The following is a 24,263-nucleotide window of genomic DNA, read 5'->3' as shown; positions in this document are numbered from 1 at the left end:
TTTAAAGGAATTAAGGCAGAGAATGATGGAGGACACCTGACATCTTCCTCTATCTCTGCACATGCATCCACAGGCTCGCTTCGCTCCCTCCTTTCCTCTTTTCTTCTCTTTCTCTCCCTTCATCCCCCTCTTTCTTCCTCCCTATCCCTTCTCCTCCTTCCTCCACACACACACATATACACTACAATGTAAGCTAGAAATTTTGATTCACTCTGGACATGAGCTTTTACACATGATAAAGAGGATAAGACTCAGAACTTTGTCCAGCTAAGGGGCAGATAGGATGCCATGTACACCTAGAGACACAAACTGTATCTCTCTGCACGCACATGACCTAGAAATAAAGTTTGTCACGCACCTTGATGAAAACTGACTCTCCTTTCCCCAGCAGCTATTAATTATAAAAAAAACTTCTCAGAGAGGAGTGGTGTCTTGTGATCCCCTCCACTCTCCCTAACTGGAACGTTGACTGGCTTGACTATGTGTAGGTCTTGTTCACTCACTGCTATGTGAGTTTATATACAATGATCACATCTGGCCAGAAGACACTTTGCAGTGGGGCTCTCCATCCTTTGGCTCTTTCTATTTTCCGCACCCTCTTCTGCAGTGTTCTTGGGTGGAGAAGGTGTGATATACATGTGACACTTAGATTAAAGTGGAACACACAACATATATTTACTCCTTGCACTGTGACCACTTGTGCAGCTCTCTTAACTACAGTCCACTGCAAAAAGTTTCCTTGAATAGGGCTGAGAGAACACAAACCTTCTTTTAGGCAAACACAACTTCATTTTCACAAATCAGCACAGACTTTGCAAGGAGGACCAAGGTACCTTTTCAGCACTTTATGGCTAAGAAGGCTTGATCAAGGTAACTCTGTGCCTAAGTTTTTCTATGAAAACTAGAATCCTAACAGCACTCATTCCCAAGTCACTGTAAGAATGAAATAAGTTAAGCCACGCTAAGTACTTAGTGCTCTATCACGTGCATGGTGAATGACTAATAAATGCTGCTTATTACTTTATCATTGTTTTCTAAACATATTGCCTTCCTCTATCTTACAATTCATTTTCTTTATTAGCATTTTCTCAATTTTATTCAAATGCACTAGGGAAGGGCATATTCCTATGTGATGCACTACTTTTAAAATTATTTTTTTTATTTTTCATGCCTTAATTTTTCTTACTTCATAGACTTTTGCTTTTGACTTTGTTTCCTTTCTGCTTTCCTTGGGCCAACACCACTGCTGATGTTTCAATTACTAAATGGCAAGCAAGGTCCACTCATCACCATCTTTGCTTCTGAATAATGAGTATCAGAGTTTATTAACACATCTCCAGTGATAGCACTGGGTAAACTCTGGAAACTTTAGTGTTCCATGTCCTTTTCTAGCTGTAAAGTAGCTGGCATTTTCATTTCTATTTCCTCCTGAATTAAATATACATTTAAGAAGATACTTTTACCTTTCCCTTACTTTCAAGTGAGTTTCTTGCAGGTTATTTTTTCTACAGTGGTGTCAGGTCAGCAGCATTGGTGGTCTGGCATTTACTGAGGGTGCTGTTTGTCTTAGGACACCATTAGTCATCAAATTTTTTATGAACCTTGAAAATCCATTCTTCCTGTGCATGTGGATATGGAGATTGATAGCTGTTGACTTTGATGATATGTTTTTAAAACTCTCATTGGTTTTACTTCATTGCTATAATTGTTCTGATGGTAGAAACTGTCCCCACATAACCTACACTTGTTTGAGAATATGCTTTACCCATAAGCTGTCTTCTTGGCAGAAAGGCTACAGTATAAAGAGAGGTGCAAAGATTGGTTAGGCTTTTTCACCTGTGTGTCTAATAGTAAACATCATTTCTTCAGTACATATTTTACTTCATATTTTCTTTAGGTAGACTCTGTTTAATTTGCAACAGTGATCCCTAATAGCCTTCATTTCATCACTCGTTATACTGGGGCATTGTAGAAAGCTCACCTTCATTCTCAAAGGAAAGGGAAAACAAACAAACAAAACACAAAGTGTTAAAATACACCATCCAAGTTACTTTCTCAAATCATATAAAATTTTGTGGCTTTGAAACCCAATCCATATTTCCCCTAGTGTTTACTGCCTGTAATCAGATGGCTATTTGTACATATTTTCAAACCAATTTTCTGACATTTCTACTCAGCCTTGCAGTTGATGTAAGGCAACTATCTCCAGATCATTCTACACACACCCTTACTCAGCACACACTGTCTGCTTCTTGAAAACAAGGCTTTTCATTCCTTTTTAGTAACTTTTCATATCCATCTATATATAAATGTGTGTGTGTGTGTGTGTGTGTGTGTGTGTGTGTGTGTCTGTCTGTCTGTCTGTCTGTCTGTCTGTCTGTATTTGTTCACACATGCCATGGGGTACAAGTAGAAACCAGAGTATAATTTGCTGGAGATGTTTCTCTCCTTCCACCAAGTAGGTCAGGGGCCTTAACTTGGGTCCTTAGTACCTTTACAACCAGAGCTATCTCCCTGGGTACCAAGATCTTTTCATTCTTGAATACCCATTTTGATGACTTTGGGGATCTAGGAATGACTTATGATGGCTTGTTTTCTCTGGGTTCTCACACAGCATAAGCCATTTTACTGTCATATATACATGAGAATACATGAGTACTACTACTGGATGCTTCTCAATTTTCCTTCAAGCTCTGAAGATACTTTATTTTTAAAGTTTTCATTATAAATTAGTAGAAAACACTTAAGTATGTTTAACTTGCTTATACAAGGTATATAAGTTATTTATTGATACACTTTTTGTTCAATACATTATTAGTTAAAAACAAATTTAATTAAAATAAAATGAGCTAAATGTTTACACAGTACACTTAAGTATACTAAATTAAAATGAGGGCCTGGAACAGTGATACATGTCTTTAATACCAGCATTTGGGAGGCAAGGCAGGCAGACCTCTGTGAGTTCAAGGCCAGCCAAGGCTACACAGTGAGACCCTGTCTCAAAAAGAAAAAAAAAAAAAACCCAAACAACAGCAACCCCGCAAAATCCTAATAATTTAATTCAATTTAGGATATTTTATATAAAACATATCACATTTGTTTTTTATTCATCTGTGCATCCTCTTCATACATATCCTCTCACTCTTTCTCAAAATTGCCTAACTGGTCATCCTAGGCTAGCCTTAAACTCATACACTCCTGTCTTTCTCTGCCTCCTAAAAGCAGTAATTATAGGTACTGGCACTGTGCCAAGATTAATTTTGCTTTGTAAAATGTAGATAAAGAAAATGAAACATTCTACAAATCGTACCATACTTTATTACTATCAAACACTTTGCTGGAGTCAGATTTTCAGTTCTACAATCCATGAACATGGTCTTCGGAACAAGGCTCCTTCAAAGCATTCATTTCCTCACCTGAAAATGGTGACGTCAGCATGGCTACCTTAGAGTGCATTGTGTAACTAAAGTAAGATTATATTTGTTAAGCATATCATTCTGCATACTGTCAAATCTTACTAATGGGAATTACTATTTTAAAGGAGGGGTTTTGTTTAATCCCTGCTACTGAAATGTGCACTGAGTTGTGAACACTGATTAATGACCTCACCAACTCAGAGATCCTTCATTTCCAATTTTCTCATTTGAGATATTGGCAGGTGGAGTGTATATCACAAAAAGATAATACTGCACTTAGGTCTACAGAAGCTGGAACTCACATCTTCTCCGTCTGCTTATCAATGATCTAATAATGTTTTTGGTCTATGCGTAATTAATAAGATAAAGGAAGCACCTTTCTTATATAGAATATGGAGTTATTCAGAGGACATAGGAAAATCAGGCACATGGAAGCATTTCATTCTTCAAAAAGCTTAGCTATGACCAGGATGATCACAAGCAGTTAGAATGATAACGGTTCATTGCTCAAGACGAAACCAAGGTAGTTTCAGACACTGGATAGTTTTAAATGAGTTAGGTAAGTTTCTGAGCTTAGACCAGTGATTGTACCAGATAGGAAAGGGAACACAGAGCTCATGAAAAAGTGACAGGAAGATCTAGTTACAGAAATATGAGACAGAGAGAAATGGATGACAAAAGCCATTTGTGAAAGCACAGCTCAAATACACATTTACGTTGTATAACATCTCTGTATACCCTCCTTAGGGTTTTGCTTGACGAAATAAATTGATAAGGGAAAAGAGAGGACTCGGTAGATATGCCAAGTCTTTGAGAAAGCAGGTGGCTGGCTCAACTCTGCATAGCCTCGGAGAGAGAACACGAAATGGGTGCTTTGGACAATGTTTCACTGTAAGAGCTGGGCACAGAGTGAAGTTATAATCTCTTCTCATGGGTTCTCACCAAAAGAAAGTGTAATTAAAGATGAATCAAATACATACTTATCCTAAGTCTTCATTAGTCCTTGACCCAGTGGACCCAGTGAAGCTCAAGGCAATGAACTCTGAGAATTTCTAAATATGACAAGGAATCTTCAGAAAGAAATGATTTCAAATCACTAAGTGTTCAAACAAAAATGAACTAGTTATCTATGCATCAAATAAGAATTGAAAAGATGAGATAATGGCAGAGGACTGCCATGTTCTTTCCTAATGAAGAGTGCATGATTCTCAGAAGGAAACATGCCCCATTCATTAAGAAGGCTAAATGTAGCTGTATGCAGAGTGGTGCATGCCCTTAATCTTAGCACTCTGGATTGAGGTGCCCGGGGGCAGATTTCTGTGAGTTTGAGGACAAAATGGTCTACAGAGGCAAATGCTTTAAGGCTAGTCAGAGTTACGTAGTGAGACTCTGAACAGAAAAAAAAAAAAAAAAGAAGCTTGACATACAAAGAATAAAATTTCTCAGGTCTAAATGAAGGGAAGACCTGACATAAAAAGATTATATTATAAGGCATTTCTGTTGTCTGTCTACATAGTTATGTACACCCAGCATATAATGGGCAGTGGCTGGTCTTCTATGCATCCAATATATTTTTTTTAATCTGTGGCTCTTATGCACAATGTATATCCTGTGGTCTTGACGTAAGCATCCATGACAAAGGCTAAGACATACCATTTGAATGTGAACAAGACGTGGTTTTCATAAACTGGACCATTAATCCAGAAACCAGAAAAGCATTACATGATCATGTTTTTTTTTTTTTACATGATCATGTTAATGGCACCTGTTCTGGTCCTGCATGTATTTACCTCCTGTCAGCCCTCCTACAACAATATAACAAAGAAGGAGGGTCAAGCCTATGAACTATTCTGAAAACCAAGCCATGATGCCTATCCTTTAAAAGGTCAGCCATCACCCTGGGAGTGGAAATGATGAAGTTATTAATAACCAACTTCAAACACTAATGTTTCTTGACTTTTGATGGAGTTTTGTATTGATAATGCTAATTCAAGTAAAAATACTGTAAATCAGAAAGTAATTTATGCATTGAATATAAAAATTGCAGCTGACAAAACAACCTGTCCTAGAGCTGTGACTGTTTCCTCTGGTAGAACAGGGTAAACTGAGCATTGAAACTCCCTGTTGCTGCCAAGCATTACAAGACAGATATGCTACATTCCATTAGCAAATGAAAAACCCAAATTCCAGCCAGGCATGGTGGCACAGGCCTGTAATCCCAGCACTTCGAGGCAGAGGCAGAAGGATCACTATGAGTTCAAGGCCAGCCTGGTCTACAAAGCAAGTCCAGGATAGTCAAGGCTACACAGAGAATCCTGTCTTGAAAAAAACAAAAACCAAAAAACCAAACCAAACAAACAAAAAACAAAAAAACAAAAAACAAAACAAAACAAAAACCACAAAACAAAAAGAAAAGAAAAACTCAAACCTCAGGTACACTTTACTCCATGCTCAATGCTTTAGTTCTGTTTTAAAGATGAAGTGCTGTAAGCTGAACTGTCCTGATGAGTGCATGTGTAGTCTGCCATATGAGGAGAAGGTAGGTGTCCATAGTGTGTCAAGCCTTGTGCTTCCTAATATAAAATACAATTTTTATGCAATAAAGGGGGGGCTATAGCTGTGCCTTGAAAGGCCTAAGTGCTGTGTGTTGCTGTGGTTATTTTAGCATGTATCAAAAAATCCAAGTCATACTTCCTATCTGGGTCCACTACTGAGTACCTCAAGACTAGATCAGAGCCTCCAAAGGAGATGGAAGTGCCCAAGCGCAGAGGAATATCTAGTCACATTAACTGAAGCACAAATACTGCCAGTGTGGAACTCTAAGCCGACTAGACCCCAGGCTTAGCATTTGAAAATCCTAGCCAGATCTTCAGGAAAATGTATACATTAAAAATAATCAGTGAAGAGACCTTGGATACCTTGCTTGCCTTTCTAGGCCTCATTTGTTCAAAAATCTATGAATATCAGACCTCTTTAAACACAGAATCCATGTTTGTTTCATTTCTCTGTAGTTGAAAATTCAGTGTTCAGTAAGTTTATCTTCCTGGGAAATGGACTGCATAGGCAGGAGTTCTCCTAATGCTCTATGGAGAGGCCTGCAAGGGGGCTGAGAGATAACAACTGTCTAAAGAGAACCACCAGTCTTTCCACAGAAGTCAGCACAAAGGAAGTTAGTGATGAGTGGGACACCAATTTTCAGAGTCAACCATCAACAACTTCTGTAACCACTACCTTGAATTCCACTTCATAACCTCTCTGATGTGGGTAATAAGTAGGCATCAGGGCTGAGAGAAAAGGAGATAAATTAGGACTCACCACAAGATAGGTGAAGGATGAAACAGCCACTGCTCCAGCCACTTTCCTTTATGAGCTCAGTATCATTGGAACCTGAGTGGTGGCATGGGGGTGACTTTCTGTGCCAGACAGGGCAAGATAAAAGGCAAATAGACATGCAGGACCTTGTCTAAAAGCTGTCAAGAACTGTTTTGCTGATTTAAAGCAAACTATCTACAGTAACGATCATTTAATTTTGAAGAAGGTCCTTGGATGAGAGTGACTGGGCCACCACAAACCTCAGCAGCATCACTGGAGTGGGTCACTTTTATGCCTAGCAGGAAAGTCTGTTCCCAGCAGCCCTTAAATGCTTAATTCATTTGTTCTTCAGGGGAAGTCAGAAAAGGCATTGAGAGCTTGGGGCACCCTTGTCTAACTAGATATATAGAAAATATGTTAAGCCTACACACACACAAAGGGAAAGAACATAGTATGAGGATTAGACAGTGGTGTTAAGACATTTCTGAGTTTTGAGCCATGAGTCCATGGCTCCAGAACACTCACTAAGATTTGGAGCCATTTATTCATGTAGTAGGGATACTAGAACTGGCCCCATAGAATTGTGGGAATCCAGAAGAGAAGGAGGGAGAACATTATTATATTCATTCTAAAGGGAAAAGATGGTAGATGCAGCCCATGGTCCAAAGGACCCCAAAGGACGGGTTTGAGTACATTGGGACCAGGGCACCCTCATTTACCAGCCGCTGTGGCCCTTTCGTTCAAACTTAAACTCCATATGTGCCTAGTGAATTATGCAACTTCCTGTCTTAGATCATCTCATTTCACAAGAGAAAAGTCAAATATCAGCCTTGGCATTTATTAGCTGCCTGATCTTAGGCAAATATTCCTCAGTGCTGGGTTGCTAGCTTATGAATTATCTGTGAGATGGAGGTAATCAAAGTTCACTCTCAAGCCCAGAGGGTTGTCATAAGAAGTGAGTGACAGTATGCAGCCATCTACAAAGCTCTGTACCAAAATAAATCCCCCTATTCTTTCTGGAGGCTCAGAGCTGCAAGCTTTGAACAGAGCTCACAGCACAGAATGTACAGTCTTGGTAGCCTATTGATATGGGAATTTGGAGGCTGGAAATAAATGAGCCATGCAAGTATTGGAAAGACCAAGGAGTATTCTACAGGCTGCAGAGATGGGCAGGCTGAGACTCCTATTTGCAAATCCACACTAATTGGTCATTATGGAGAAAAGTACACCAGTCCATGGTGAGTTTCCTACAGTTCGTTTTTAATCATGTACCCATCCCTCATAAATTTTCTATTCCCTCATACTCCATCTCCAGCACTAACATAGATAAAAGAGGGCCCACAGGAGCATGTCTGAGAAATGCCACTTTCAAGAGCTATACAAAGTGATTTCTTGGAGCCAGCCCTATCAGGAGAGACTGTCTTGCATGTCTGCAGATGGGCTTTCTGACATACTTGTTGAACACAACTATAGAACACAGCTCATGTCTGCTTCCCTCCTGTTCTTCTTCCTTCCCAGTTATCATCAAAAGGGTGACATGTGGATGTGTTTGTTCCTGATACTTGTCAAGTAAAAAAAAAAATCAACCTGGTTTCATAGTGAGTTTGAAGGAAGCATGAGATACATGGTGAATTCAAGGCCATTGCAGGCTGCATAATGAGACAGTATCTTATTATATTTAGAAAAAGAAAGTGGAATAGTCAAAAGAAAAGACAGAAAAATGAATACTTACCTATCCTAGGGCTGCCACTGGGATATGGACTGGTATATATGCAAAACCACTATTGCAAAGTCTCAGGAAGGCAGACACCTGGCTGCCCACACCGATGGCAAATGATACTCAGAAATGTGATGACCCTATTCTGCAAACAAAGATAAATTGTTCCTTGTTGTTCTCAATAACACAGCACTGGAGCTGGGCATGCTAAGCCTGGTCCATGATCCCAGCTACTACGAAGCTGAAGCACGAGTATCATAGGTTCCAGACTACCTTGGAAACTTAGTGAGGCACTGTCTGAAAACAAAAAGTAAAATAAAGGGGAGGGAATGAGGCTCAGTATAACAATGCATGACTAGCTTTGGTGAAACCCTAGGCTAAATCGCCAGAACTAAAAATAAAACAAGGAAAGCAGCTCTACATGGACTATGTACCATAGTGATTATTTCCTTAATCAACAAGTCACACAACAGGGACAAAACCCAGGGAGCAAAAAGACATTAAAAGGGTCTTAGTGATAAGACACTAAGACCAAGGCAACGTAAACAAGAATTTAATTGAGGCTTACAGTTTCAGAGTGTTAGAGACCATGATATCATGCCAAAGAGTATGGATACAGATAGGCGGGCATGGCACTGGAGTAGTAGCTGAGAGCTCACATCTTAGAACACAACTACAAGGCATAGGAGCTAATGGGAATTCTGTGGACATTTGAAACCTCAAAGCCTTCCCCAATGACACACCGCCCTGCCTCACACACACCACCTAATCCTTCCCAAACAGATCTACCATGTGTTCAAACATGAGTCTATGGAAGCTATTCTCAAACCATCACAAGCAAGATATTAAAGAAGTCCATGGTCTGTGATGAGTTTCCTCATGAAATGTGTGCAATCCTACAATGCACAAAACAAAGAGTCCCCAAGGTGATGACAAAAAAGGCAGTTGCCCACAACAGCATAACTTCAAAAGAGAGAGGGGAATGACTTAGCAATGAGAAAATGAAGACCAAGAAACAGTTTAATAGCCAAAAGAAATGGCTTGCACAGTTTTGGTCTTCCTCTTAAGAGCAATATGGGACCACAGAAAATTTTAAACAGAGGGCAGGGGTACCATATGTGGGTTCACTTTTTCAGAAAACTGATCCTTGCTATTATAGAAGAATAGTCCTGGGAGAGGAAATGTGAGCAAAAGAGAAGGCAAGAGATGCCAATGTGCAAAGAAAGGTAATGATGGTTGGATAGGGATACCAAGGCTCAACTAGGATGTGGGGTTACTCACAGGGATCAGGAACAAGCCAATGATGAGTAGCTATGCCTATCACAGTGTCATGAGCAAGTTTGCAGAAATGATCATATATGAATGTTTTTCTGTATGACCACTAGTGCCCAGGAAATATGTCCACACTCAATATCTAGGTAAGATCTGGAATAAAAATCCTGAGATATATGAGAGAGCTGCTAACAGGTAGAAAGAAATACAGATGTCAGGACTCTTCCATGTAAGGCAGGGCTTATATGTCCTGATCATACTTCATCATTGAAGGGAGATATGAAAGAAACTCAAGGTAGAAACCTGTAGGCAAAGACTGAAACAGATTATGGAGGAACACTGCTTCCAGGCATGCTTTCCATAACTTGCTCAACCTACTTTCTTCTACAGCCAGGACCACCTGTCAAGGGATGGCAGCACCCCAGTGTGCTGGGCCCTCTCACATCAACTCTTATCAAGAATGTTTCCTACAAACTAATCTGACAAAGGCATTTTCCCAACTTAGGTTACCTTTCCCAAATAACTTTAACTTGTTTCAAATTGACAAAAATCTAACCAAGAAATAACAAGCTTGTAGAATAGCAGACAACTTCTTTATGTGAATAACCATGAATAAAAGAACCACATTCACTCTCTATTTTCTCCTCTCATCTAAGACTCACGGGACTGCAGGGATCACTTTGGCCCTTCAACAATATAAAGTCCATGGATTGCATCTCAGGAGATGTGATCAATATGATCCACAACATGTAGGTACTACATGACCTTGGAATTCAAAAAAGAGTTTGATTCTTCAAATTTCAAAAAAAAAAAATTATTTTTTATTTTTTATTTTTTTGAGAAAGAGTCTTGCTAAGTTACCTGCTGGGCTCTAACTCTTGGGGTCTAACAATCCTTCCTCCCTAGTCTCCCAAAGACTGGGAATATACATTCTTGTCACCAAGGATTTTTAAGAACTTGATATGTTACTGAAACTATCTCCTCCCTCAGTGGTTGGCTTTAACCTAGCCCATTTGACAAGTAAGCTAGCCAAGTCTCAGACTCGATTACATTGGCTTTCTATAGAAGACATATTTTTGATATTAAAACGTAGGGATTGCCCTCTTCTCAGTTTTTTTTTCTTTAAAGACAGAATCTCACAATATATTTCAGGTTGCCTTGGAGATAGTTATCCTCCTGCACAAGCAACAAAATTTTCTTGGATTACAAACTTATGCCCCCTCACCTGGCTCCCTCTGTGTTGCTAAACAAGCCATAGGTAGCTTGTTGATTGAGACAGTGCAGGGAGGAAGTGGGTGATAAGTGTGGAGCAGAGGAGCCCTCTTGCCAGCTCTGCTCCTCCTTTCTGGTTTCATTTCCCCCATGGTGTTGCAGCTAAAACCCTGGGAAACAAGAGTAGCTTGCTTCTTACCTTAATTAGTACAGCAATTTGCTAAATTTTGTTTTTACCATTTTAAGAATGTTAATCAATTTTAGCTCAGAATAGATTGGAATGGCACACAAATTACGACAAGCCCCAAATACAAAATTCTGAACATCTCCATCAACCTCAGAGCCTAAAATATGTGAAAATCAGAAACTCTAGCATGCATCAGCATGATCTATTTAAAATGCTACTAGTCTGAAATGCAATTATAATGGCATTGTGGCTCTTAGAAGAATCAATTTCTCAGAATTGGCCCCAGGCCTAGGTGTATGGTCCTTCCCAAGGTGATTAGAAACAGAGGGCAAAACCTGCTAGTACCTTTAGCAATAGCAGTATTTTAAACCTCCTAGTATATAAGACACCTACCATGCACGACCCACTATGCACCAGATACATATATTATGCCAAGTATGAGGGAAACCTACCATGCACCACTTCTTATGTACTAGAAAAAGCTCTTGGCTTCATATTTCATTATAGATATTCTGCTAGGCTCCAATGGCAGGCTCAGAATTTTAGCACTGCTACAATAGAATAGTCATTTGAACATTCCATGCTCAAGATCTGTGTAAGTGTTTTACAAAAAATAAAAATAAATAAACACATACACTCATACACACATCTTAGTCTGTTTTAAGTAAATTTACATTTTTATGTCAGGATGCATTTATAGCTTCCTGTGGCTGCATGGGGAGTAAGGACCATAGATTAGACATAGTGATAACAGACAACTGTATAAAACATCCCTTGCTTATTCTTGGGAAGGAGAAAGAACAGCAATGCCACTGAGTATAAAAGGATGAGTGAGATTTGACAAGATAGTAGGGAGAATAAGTGTGATACAGAGAACAGAATGAGACTAGGATGGCGACACTGGTGACAAGGCACACATCAGGTGTCTTCAAATATGTATTGCTAAGTGTTAGGGAGAATTCATAGAAATGACAAAAGACAGATAAGTAGCAGAGTTGGGAGCCCAAGTACATGGTCTTTCATTAGATCACAATCTCAATCATCATGGAAGCAAGGTGGCATTATAGAACTTCAAAAAAAGGAATTAGGTGACCACATGACTTATTGGTTGAATAAGACTCCAAATGTAGTCTTCTTTATTCAGTATAGTCTTCTTGGGGCATTGTCATATATTCTTTCATCAGAAACTCTTACTTACCTTAAAACTTGAGCATACATCCTTTCTGTGCCTGAAGAAGCAGGCCAGCATGAGCTGATGATTGGTTTGTGTCTTGTGATCAGTATTTAATAGAGCACAGACTTAAGGCAAGGTCTGTCCAACTCTGAGGTCAGCATTCACCTTGGAGAGCAGCAGAATGATGAGCTATCATTGTAGTACATACCATGTTCAGGTATGTACCAAGAGCACTGAACTTCAGCTTCTATGAAGTACCTTGGTGGATAGAATTGCCCAGACCAAAGTAGGTTCTACGTTAGCAGACCAGTTTTACTAATGTGTTGCTTAATGATAAATTCAGATAAGCCCAATTACAACCTGAACATTTCCAACCAGGAGGTGAAGTCTCTGTCTTCACTACAGTCCATTTAATTACACCCTACCAAGGATTCCAGCTGCAGCAGGACAGGGAAACTCTTATCCTTTTCCCCTCCTTCCTTTCAGTACCTTGAGCTCATCAGCATTATAGAAGTCCACACGCACTGCAGGTACCATCCAGGTCTGGAAGAGTGTAGCCAGGATCTGCTCAGCAATAGAATCAGCAATGAGGTGGAAGTGCAGAGGATTCCGCCTGTGGAGGGGAGAGGAGGATGCCAGAGGAACATTAAGGGCCTTGATTCTAGCTGCAAACTCACCCCCTTTCAAGCAGATAATGTGGCACAGTGTCACAAGCTATTGTGGAAGTAAATCAGGCATGCTGCTCCACAGTGGTTCTTGATGAGAATATTAGAGCTGCAAGGGAGAGAGGACATCGCCCTCAATCTTTGAATTTCAATTCCCACATTTGTTATTAAGACATCTGTAAGGAGGGCATAATTAAGAATTATGCAAACTCTTGCATCTTCCAACTTGACATACCAGCATTAATGCAGAAACACAAAGACTGGTATGGGAAAAGGCCAACATACTTCTCTCCATTAATTCAAAGGTAAGTGGTATTTTCTGCTTGTTCTTTTCCAAAATGAAAGCTATGTTTTTATGCAGGTATCATATGGGACTTTGCTAAGAATACTGGCTTGTTTCTTTGTAGTGGGTCCAAGACTTTTATTCATTCAACTGTCTACAGTAACCAGCTCTTACATTACAGCATGACACAGGGACATTTACTTATGCACTTTAATACTTGAACCCCATCTGGTGGTTCTGTTTGGGTAGGTACTGGAACCTTTATGGGGTAAAGTTTGCTGCCATAAGTGACAGAGACTAAGTCTGGAGGCTTCTAGCTTAAGCTCTCTTCCTGTATATATTACAGCTTGGGTTTGTGCTCCTGTTTTCCCTTTCATGACAAAATGTATCTCCTTGAGTTGCAAGTTATACTAAACTGTTTCTTTCTTAAGTTAATTTGGTTAAGGTATCTTCTTACCACAAAGAAAGAAGTAAGAAGTACTGAAAGTTGGTACTCTAAGGGAGGCTGTTGTTGTTTTTAAAGGTTTATTCATTATGTATACAGTGTTCTTCCTGCACACCAGAAGAGAACACCAGATCTCATTATAGATGGTTGTGAGCCTTCATGTGGTTGATGGGAATTGAACTCAGGATCTCTGGAAAAGCAATAGGTGCTCTTAACCTCTGAGCCATCTCTTGAAGAGTAGAAAAGGCGTTGTAATACATGTTTTTTAACTATAAGTCAGAACAAACCCTTCTTTCCTTATATTGCTCTATCTCAAGTCTCTTGTTGCAGCAAAAATGTTTTCAATACAGGGAAAAATGAAAATGAGTTTTAAATCCTGTTCTGGCTCTTCTTGCAGCATTTTCTCCTTGAGTCTAATAAATTATGACCCAGCCTACCTTAAGCTTAAAAGTCATTTTATAGTAAAGATAAACTAGGTTCATTCCTGTTTATGATTAAATTTCTGCTTCTCAAGAATTGGGCTATAACTACCTCTAACCTTAACTACAAATATTCTGTACCATCTAAGACTACCTTGCTAAGATCATCTTGTTGTGACCACCTTACAAACATGTCTTTTCAGGAGGTTGTTATGACTAATTTATAATGTTTGTGCTCTGCTTATGTAACCCTGCCTATTTTGGCCAAATAATCCTCCATTTGGAAACCACCTACTCCCGAGCTATAAAACTCTCATCTTCCTAAGGTCCAATGCTGATCTCTTGAACCTAGACTTTAGAAGGAGACGGTACACGTACACATATTTAAAATCTTGCTTCAATTAATGGCTTTTTAAAATTAATTTGGGCATGATAATTTGAGCTGGCTGTCTTTCTCCTCACATCTTTGGGTTTAAAAATAAATGCCATTTAACCAGTCTCTCCAGCAACAATCAGACCCATCTATCTCCTATAACCCATTTATTCTACACTCAGTAAGTGATAACATTTTAGAGACCACCCCACATAGGGGTTCCAAGTTGGATGTTAAAAGATAAATCCACTGGTTGTGACTTATCTTGGTTCTGTAAAAATCTAATGGTGGTCCTCTGGAAGTTTCATCACTGTCAGTTTTCAGACCTATAAAACGTGCTTGATTAACATAGTTCTGTCATCTATCTATATATCGATCTGTTACCTACATGAAATGAGCTTAGGAATATGAAGCAAATAGAACAAATACTGGAATGTCAAGGACCCAAGACCCCAAAGCTGTCATGACCACAGCAAACCTTTAGTGATATCACATGGATATTTCACTTCTATCTTCTTGACTATTTCCTCCTCCACCATGTATTTCATTCTATACATCCTATGTTCTCTCTAAAATTATCTCATAATCCTTTGTCCACTGTCCACTGTATAATATGTTAAGATCCATCCTCACACATTGAGCTAAAAAGGATTTTAGTGATCTTACCTTGTCTTTCACTTCAATCTCCTGGCTTAATAATCCTTCCTCCAACTCTGGCTATTTTACCTTCCATATTTATACGTAACCCTTTCCTTTTCTTTCTATACAATAAGCTCAAGAGTCATAAATTAAAGGCAGCCTTCTTCAGCCATCCTACATAAAGCAGCCCCATCAATTTCTACCAGGTTACAACCCAAGTCCCTGTTTGGGCCCATCCTAATATTAGTTAGTAATGCCAATCTCCATCCTCAGATGTAGCTCTGTCTTCTCCCTCTGGAGATACAAATGACAGATAATGTAAGCTATCTGAGGCAAAGCTTGGGTTTTCACAATAACTTTCTTGTTTCTTGTTACTGCCATAGTGGTGCTTGCAAAGTGTATGGCCTACTGCAGCTCTACAAAGGCACTATACTGTTCTGCAAGCTTGTGTTTGCACTGGCACCTCTTCCTGAACTAACAGCACTGGGCTGGAATCACTCTTCGCCCCATTGCGTTAACACTGGATGTTGGGAGTTCTGTTTTGCTAATGATCTCCAGAATTTTTTCACAGGTACTTTATTACATAAAAATTTACCTTGTCCTTGTTTAATAAAAGAATAAGAGGATCAAGACCAAGATGACCTGAACTCCATCGCAATTTGACAGAATTAACTGGACTTAAGCAAAGTGTTTTGAAGGAAGTAGTGGAGGAACTTCTTCAACATTGGGTTGTATAATTAGTTTATGAAACTAGAGTTTAGTTGCTCTGCTTAGGCAGTTATGAAGAGGCAGAATAATGGTTCATGAGTTAATCACACAATACATGTGAAGCCTGCATTTGTAAAAATTTTAAATATGAGTTCTTTCTATCAAATACTTGAAACTTGTGTTTAGGTCAAGGAATTAAAATATTTTATCTACTTCAACTCTGAGTATGAGTAGATTAAAACAACAACAACTATGAGTTTTCTCAAATCATTTAACATAACTACTCAAAAAATATGGGGCAATTTTTACTTGCATAAAGGCCCGGGGATGCATTCCAGGAATTGCATGACCTGGAACACAGACTTTTTTCCCGTTGGAGAAGTAACTCTTTTTCCCTTCCTCCTTCATTTCCTATATACCAATTCTTTTATGACTGGCCAATTGAATAAGAGGTAGAACTCCAGCAAATGGGGAGCAAAACAGTTACCATCTGAGTTAGCATAAATACCAAGTACACTTCTTGTCAGTGTGCTTCCTCACTGGATCACACACTCTAGATCAAGAGTAAAAATTTGCCTTGTTTGGTTACTTCAATTAGAGTGGTGGTCTCTTTCTTCATGACCCCAAATTTATTTCCTACACATGGAGCAGTAACTCTGCTTCTGTGGACAGACTGTGTATAGAGTATATGAACTCCTTACTGGCTAAGGCCTCCATCTACTAAAAATCTCCAGTCTCCATGAAGACTACTTCAATCTTTATCTAGTTCCTGCAGTAACAGCCATGGGACAGGGCAGCAGGAAGGTTCTACTCCACTGCCGCTCAGGAATTCCTTCTCACATTTCCTTGATAAAAGTACATTCAGCCTTGTCCTTGCTTCCTGTATTTCTTTGTTCTTCTTAGGCATGAGACAATGAACTCTGGACCACATTTGATTTGGGTGCCTTTGATGACCACTTACTGATCTTTACACATCCTAGCTCCTCTAGGTGAGCTCTTAGTCAAGAAAGGAATCTTGTTCTCAAAAGTCACACATCACTTAGATTTGTCATCTAAAGCAGAGAGGGAGAGGGGAGAGGGGGGAGAGAGAGAGAGAGAGAGAGAGAGAGAGAGAGAGAGAGAGAGAGAGAGAGAAACACACATACACACATATACATACACACAAAGAGAGAGACACACACACAGAGACAGAGACAGAGAGAGGTAGGAGATAAACTAGGCTTCAATGAAATTTAAAAAAAAAAAGTTTGTCCCGGCTCACTAGAATGTGAAAGCAGGGTGATCACTTTTAGATCCAAAGGAAGGTTCCCGAGGAGCATGATCAATCTGAAACCCTCACCTCAGCACCCCAAAACTCAAGATCACAAGGAATAATTCTGTGTTGCTAATGTCAGAAAAAGAAAGAAAAATGAATAGAACTTTTGTGCTTGGAAGGACATAAATAAAGTGAAAAACACTATTCAAAGTATGAGAAAAATATCTGCAAGTGAGTAACTGATGAGGGATTTGTTAGGATGCTACAGATCTTTTACAACTCAAACAAACAAACAAAAAAAGACAAGTAAGCCAATTAAAAATCCTGGAGAGGCTCTGAATAGTTTCTCAAGAAAGATATACAAATGGTCAATAAGCGCCTGAAAAGACACTCAATCTCCTTAATCCCCAAGGAAATGAAAATGTAAATGTACAATGAAAAAGCTCTGCACACCCACTAACATACTTAAAATAAAAAGACTAACAACAGAACGGCTGGGAAAGACTCTGAGGCAGTCACCATTATTGACACAATTTGGAAATTTCTCAAAAAAATTAAACAAAATTAAAATTAGCACATAAATATCATTTCTGAGTTACTTAGCAAATTCTTCTCCTGGTAACACGCAAAAGTGTGTGTCCATATACACAGATATATAAATATAAAAATATAGTTTCCTGTAGTCTAGAAAATAAGTCTCCACTGAAAGTCAAGGAAGCAAACCTAATTAAACTCAGTGGGTTAAAATGGATGGCAGGGGGTGGGGGTTTGAGTTTGATTTTGGTTTTACTGTTTCATTTTTATTTTAAGTAGTGAGGCTTTTCCTGACTCTTAGTGAACTCAACTCAAGGAGCTAGTATAAAGAGTAGACTCCACCTCTAGGAGGAGGTGTATATGCACTTGTCTCTTTCCTTAAGAGTAAAGACATTCAAGGAGGTCAAGGACCTGACTAGGGTAGCAAGTCTACAAGGACGGATTCAGCTTAAGATAACATTATTTTCCTTCCCTAAATTCTCTCCTCCTAGTGTATCCTTATGACCTGCCATTGGGTTGAGTTTGGCTGGGCCTGCTTGTTCCACATCAGGTGCTTGTTCTTAGGGAAGCAGTGCCAGAAGCATACACCATTCAAAGGTCTTCACTATCAGAGACCACTCTCCTCTTCTTTTTTTTTTTTTTTTTTTTTGGTTTTTCAAGACAGGGTTTCTCTATGTTATCTTGGCTCTCCTGGGCTCACTTTGTAGACCAGGCCTCGAACTCACAGCGATCCACTTGACTCTGCCTCCTGAGTGCTGGGATTAAAGGCTTGTGCCACCACATCTGGCCCAGAGACCACTTTCTTGCTCTGTTTTTCATCTCTCACTTCTCCCCTGCTCTCTCTCTTTATCTGTCTCTGTCTCTGCCGCCTCTCCCTCCCTCACTCCCCTGTCTGCTCCAAGAAGGCTTTCTGCTCCCCACCCCCATAAATTTCTTATAAGAGAACTGTTGCATGGTTTGATCTCTACAGAATTCCTTAATTCTTATCTACCAAGGTAATGTACCACATAAACCCCAACATTGCTTGCCCTTCTGAATACTGATTAATTATTCTTTTTTTTTTTCTTCTGTCATTTTTTTTCAGCTACTGGCCAGCTAGTGCTTGCCCTAGGTATATATTTAAACTAACTAATGTTTTGGACTTTCTTGTGTTTTTCTTTTTTTCTTTTTTTTTTCCTAAAGTTCCCACTTCTCATACATGGCTTCCTGGAGCCATAGGGATGACCACAAACCAGTTTATTCTAACCAGTGTCCTACTCCAGGCAGTTACAAAATTTATACTTTGCTCAGCCTAGGGTTTCCTGGTAAACTCTAATAAATTGTTATCAAGCTTTCATTTAAATTCATTGTTTGTCCTTCAGCTTCTATTTATGCTGGTTCTTAAATTCTTATTGCTGAGACTAAGAACACCAAGAGGGGGCTCAAATTTTCCAAGTTTCACATAATGGCTCTACTGAACTCCCTAAGATTTCCAAGACACTTCCTTGTCCTTTTGCTTCTTTAGCTGGCAGAGGCCCTGCACCCCTAGAAAGCATCACTAGGTTGCCTAAAGGCTAATGATGACCAAAGTCATGCTAAGCCAGTGGATTCTGACAGCGTTATATCGTTCCAAAGAAGAATAAGGAAACATGGAATAAGCAGGAAAAACAAACAAACCAATATAAATCTAACCAAACCAAAACCAAGCTGGGTGGTAGTGGTGCAGGCCTGTTATCCTAGCCCTCAGGAGGCAGAGGCAGCCAAGACTACACAGAGAAAACAAACAAACAAACAAACAAACAAACAAACAAACCAAAAACCAAAAACACAACCAGATAAAATGAGCTCTGAGAGAATGCCTTCCTTTTACCCAGGACCTCTTTTTTTTTTTTTTTTTTTTTTTTTTTTTTGAGACAGGGTTTCTGTGTACAGCCCTTGTTGTCCTAGACTCACTTTGTAGACCAGGCTGGCCTCGAACTCAGAGAGATCCGCACCTGCTTCTGTCTCCTGAGTTCTGGGATTAAAGGTGTGCGCCACCACACCCAACACTCAAGGCCTTTTATGAGTTGTAGGGCAAGAAGTTGGTGGAGCCTGAGGAGATCTTTATTTAGATGGATCAATTTTAAGTATACCAGATAGTGAGCTGGTAAGCAATATACACCCCTTAACATGCTTCCTTAAATCCAGCAGGAAAGTGATCATTCATCACTCATTCAATCAGAGTCATGTATTCTGACCTCTTTAGGTCATTTTCCCTTCTAACCCCTTTAATTTCTTTTGTAGGCTAATGATTTGGTCACTTTCGACTTTACTGGCCCAAGAGCTACCATAAAAACTGACATTATTTCCTTTGTAGTGCTAACGTCTACCTCAAAAATAAAAGCTAAATGTGGTAAGGTGTTCAGCAAGAAATGCGGAGGGGAGTTACAAAGGATAAATGGGGTATATATAATTAAAATACATCCATGTATGAAACTGTCAAAGAACAAATAGTAAATAAAAAGAGAATAGGTCTATATGCAAAAGCTTACACACAATTATTACAAGAGTGATTCCAAATAGCCAAGGAGTAGTAAATATCAAAATGGCCATCAATTAATGGTAAACACAGAACAACACATTCATACAAGAGAACATTAATGCACAATAAAATGAGATGAAGTTTAGTACATGGTATATCATGGAAGAACCGGAAAAACCTCATGGGAAGGGAGATAAACCAGTGAGAAAAGTTAAATATTGAAGGATGCATGTGGCAACAAATGTCTAGACTAAGCAAATCTAGAGACAGAGTGCAGATTGATGATTGGTGATGTGAGATAAGAGAGTGGGACCATCTTTAGGGAGCAATGCAGATAGTCTAATATTCAAGAGTGGTGATAACAAACTTATGGGAATTTTGAATGTTTCCTTTCAAAGTGCAGTTACATTATCGGAATATTCCCAGACACATTTTGCTATCTGAGACTGGACTAATAGTCCACCTCGTGAAGGTGGGACTGAGGTGACCCTGCTTTGCTTGTCTGTTCTTGATCCTTCACTACACTGGGAGGCCTGGCCTCCATGGTAAAGAGATCACTAGGTAGGAGAGCCTGCACATATGCAAGCCAGGCGGTGACCAAAAAGTATGTCCAATTCCGAAGGTCACAGAAAACAGCCTGATGATGCCCACAGTTAATGAAGACATCTACAACTCAAGACTAACTAATAAAGAAAATGATTGCATTCAGGAAGGTAAGAATGGATTTTAATGATAGAACCTTGCAAATACCACAATGTGACAGAGGCTGTGAGCCTCTGTCTTAAAAAGCACTGTTTAGGCAGATGTTAAGATCATATTTACTGCAAAGAAAATTTCACAAATGAAATTAATAAACTCACAAGGAATAATCTCTATATCCAATTTAAGGCTATTTAGTTTTACAACATTATCATATCTAGCTGGATTTTTTTTTTCAGTCACTAGTTATAAATATGTTTGGAAATGTACAGCCTTAGGCCACTGGGAAAAGGCCTCTTCCTAGACAAGAGCTTTGGTCTATGTCCTAATACCCAGTAGCTACTTTGGTCCTCAGTTGTATTAGGGATTAGCAACAGTACCTTTCTTCAGCAGGCACAGGAAAACTGGGCATTTTAATATCTTGATAATGTTTCAAACAGAATCTGGGTGCAGAGTGAGAGTGCCAGCAGCAGCTGTTAGGCAGTAGAGTCTCTTTGCATGCTCTAAACAGGGCCCTATGGCTGGGTAGAATTGGAGGAGAACAGAGCCAAAGTCCAAAGATGTATGGTGATTGCTTGCTTGAAATCACAATTTCCACAGGACTAAAGCAAAAGCAGAGACAAAACCCATGCAGGCTCACTTGCCTTCGTCAAATCTTACGCTCCCTTTCCAAGCCTAGATACTGCTTTTACAATGAATATAAGCAAGATTTCAAAAAGAGTTTGATTATACGGACTGATGCTATATTTAAGAACATATATATATATATATATATATATATATATGTATATATACACACACATATATGTATAATTTATGTATTAACAATTCATAATAAAAGAGGTCATCAGTTTCGAAGAAAGCAAGGAGTCTATAGAAGGGCTTGGAAGGAGGGAAGAGAAAGGGGGATGGTGGTAAAGTGATTATATTATAATAGCCGAAATCAAAGAAAAATGGTTTAAGTTATCCTTTTAAGAAAGACACAATAGTAATATAAGGTGAAAGTCTTTGGAACATATTATGAAATTTCTTTCCAGAAGGTTGGAGAATGTTCAATGCCACACTGGTATGTAACTGTGCATGTCGCTCTCTTATAAACTATCTTATAAACTATAGCATGCCCACTGTCACCTAGCACATTGTGGAAGCAAAATAGATTCTACATAACAAAGCAAGCCTTAAATGAAAATGTTTTGAAAATCTTTTCTGGAAAGTAAATCTAATTACTGTAGTTAACAGTGAAAGCCAAAAGAAGCATCCTGCACCACTATTATTCTATTATCATTAACATTAGGAAGGTACTTCATTTATCAACATATTTTATAATCATGTCTTAAGTCAATCCCCACAATGTGCTTAGACAGCAATAATGCTATTTATTCCTGGACTTTATCAGCTGAAAGTCTTTCAAAAAATTGTTTTAATATCCACACTCACAATCAGCAATGAACCAATTCACAGTAATTTTCATTTATATCACTTCAAGGTGAGGGAGGGACTCCAGCGGCCAACTGGTCCAGAAGAGCCAAGCACTCATTGTCATGGAGCAGCCTTCATCTTCATAATTCACACTAGTAATAAGCTCTCTTCTCAGATGTGCACTCCTCCATGAGAGGATGGTGTCCCTTTCAAGTCTACTAAGACAACTGCTATTTTTAAATTAACATCTTTGTACTACACAGACTGTTGGAGTACAAGTTTACCCTCAGTAGAATTCTCATAATTTCAACAACTACCACCTTATGTGATTTATAGTGAAAGCAAGAGGAAAGAAATGTATAATAATAATAATAATAATAATAATAATAATAATAATAATAATAATAATAATAACCCAAAACATGAGTTTTCCTGACCTAAAAATTTATCATGATTGAGACATTTAAAAAAAAATAGTATCTTTAATCATATAAACACCCTTTCTTCAGAGAACAGGCATTTGGACACCATCAGGGAGGGGCTCTAGCCCTGAAGACCAGGAATAAAGACATGGCTGAGAATTTCCCATCTGGCCTGGTGCAGTCAGCAATGAGGGTGTGGGGTAACAATGTCAGAAACTTTACAGTGGATATGGTCATGTTGAAAAGACTCAGCCGATTTCCACCTGACATTCCTATGACCTCTTCTACTATACAAATGAAATCACAGTTTCAGTGGGTCAGGAGAAGGAGGAAGAATTGCCAGCCCTTGTTGCTAACTGATACTGTTGTATTTTGGTTGGTTACTCATTCTTCTCCCCATCCGTGATGCCGGAAGGTAGGAAAATGTAATCTTCAGTCAACAGGCCAGCTCACTGCAGCTACATAAGGGGACAAGTACAAGAAACATGCCAGGGAACTCAGTAATAAATAAACATTATGACACAGGAAGTCAGTGATCCACTCCACAGCAAAAGTTAACAGACAAGGAAAACAAAGGGTTAAAACAACTTCCTAAAGGTCTCTTGCTGCTACAGTGTCATGAATGTGAACATGAACTCAGGCTAGGATTGTACCTTAGGTAACTGATTAAAAATCTCCAGGTTTCCTTATTAAAGGAATCCTCCAGGAGCATTTGATAAACAAATGAACATTTATTGGTTGATATTTTTCTAAGTATGTGGGATACAGAAAAAGAAGACATGGTGTCAATACCCAAAAGGTCCATTTTTCTGCTACAGAAGCATCTGTGGATAAATATGTAGTGATCAACATAATAAATACGATACAAAGGAAAGAAGGATATTTTGCGCTGTAGAATAGGAGCTGAAACACACACTGAGAGTTGCAAGCAGCTTCCTGTTATAGTTATTTAAGTGTCGAATTTCATAACGTAAGAAGGTAATTGTTGACCTGGGACTGGGGAAGAGGTGGGGGATGGAGTAGCAGGGCACATGAAGGAGAGAGTAGGAAGCTATGGCCAGGCCAGCGTGGCATGACATAGAGTTATCACAGCGACAGGTAAGAAAACACGATGAAGAACCACTGGCCCCTGATGGTATAAACATCGGGACTAGAAGTTCTACCTCTCCAACAATGAATGCCATGGATAGATCTTACAAGATCAGAGATTGCTGTGTCCAACACCATTCTGGAGTCAGAGACAATGGATATAAAGCACATAAATCTGGGAACCAGGAAGGTATGTACAGGTTAATGACATATGGGACTGAATTGGATGGAAAAGAAAGGGAGGGCCTGAAGGATCTCCAAGAGGGAGAGATGCAAAGGGCCACAGAAAGAAGGATGGCTGGAGACTGAGGTAGGAGGTGAGAGAAAAGGTAAATCCACATTCTTGGAATGTTGGTGGGTCTGGGTGGAGAATTCCAGTGTATGGTGATACTGTGCTGTCCATTCAGATGAATTGAGAACGTCTCAACAGTGTTCCTTCTGCTAAGAACGGTCAGCATATTGACTCAATGTCTCATATGTGATTGTCTATAATATGGATTGAAATGATAGATGAACCTTATCC

General features: G+C 39.2%; 1 protein-coding gene across 6 annotated transcripts in view; it reads right to left on the bottom strand.

Annotated features, from left to right (window-relative positions):
- The window catches only part of LARGE1 (LARGE xylosyl- and glucuronyltransferase 1), a 303,751-nt gene that overhangs the window by 38,307 nt on the left and 241,181 nt on the right, over positions 1-24,263 (bottom strand). For all 6 annotated transcript variants that reach the window (XM_084755864.1, XM_084755865.1, XM_084755863.1 and 3 more), the window contains one exon: positions 12,780-12,903. In XM_084755864.1, the coding sequence (XP_084611990.1) occupies positions 12,780-12,903 (124 nt within the window). The remainder of the gene's footprint in view (positions 1-12,779; positions 12,904-24,263) is intronic.

This window comes from Acomys minous (genome assembly GCF_964271855.1).
Source record: "Acomys minous genome assembly, chromosome: 14".
NCBI lineage: Eukaryota > Metazoa > Chordata > Mammalia > Rodentia > Muridae > Acomys > Acomys minous.
Note: the sequence above shows the minus strand (reverse complement) of the source record. Positions and strands in the feature narration are given on the sequence as shown.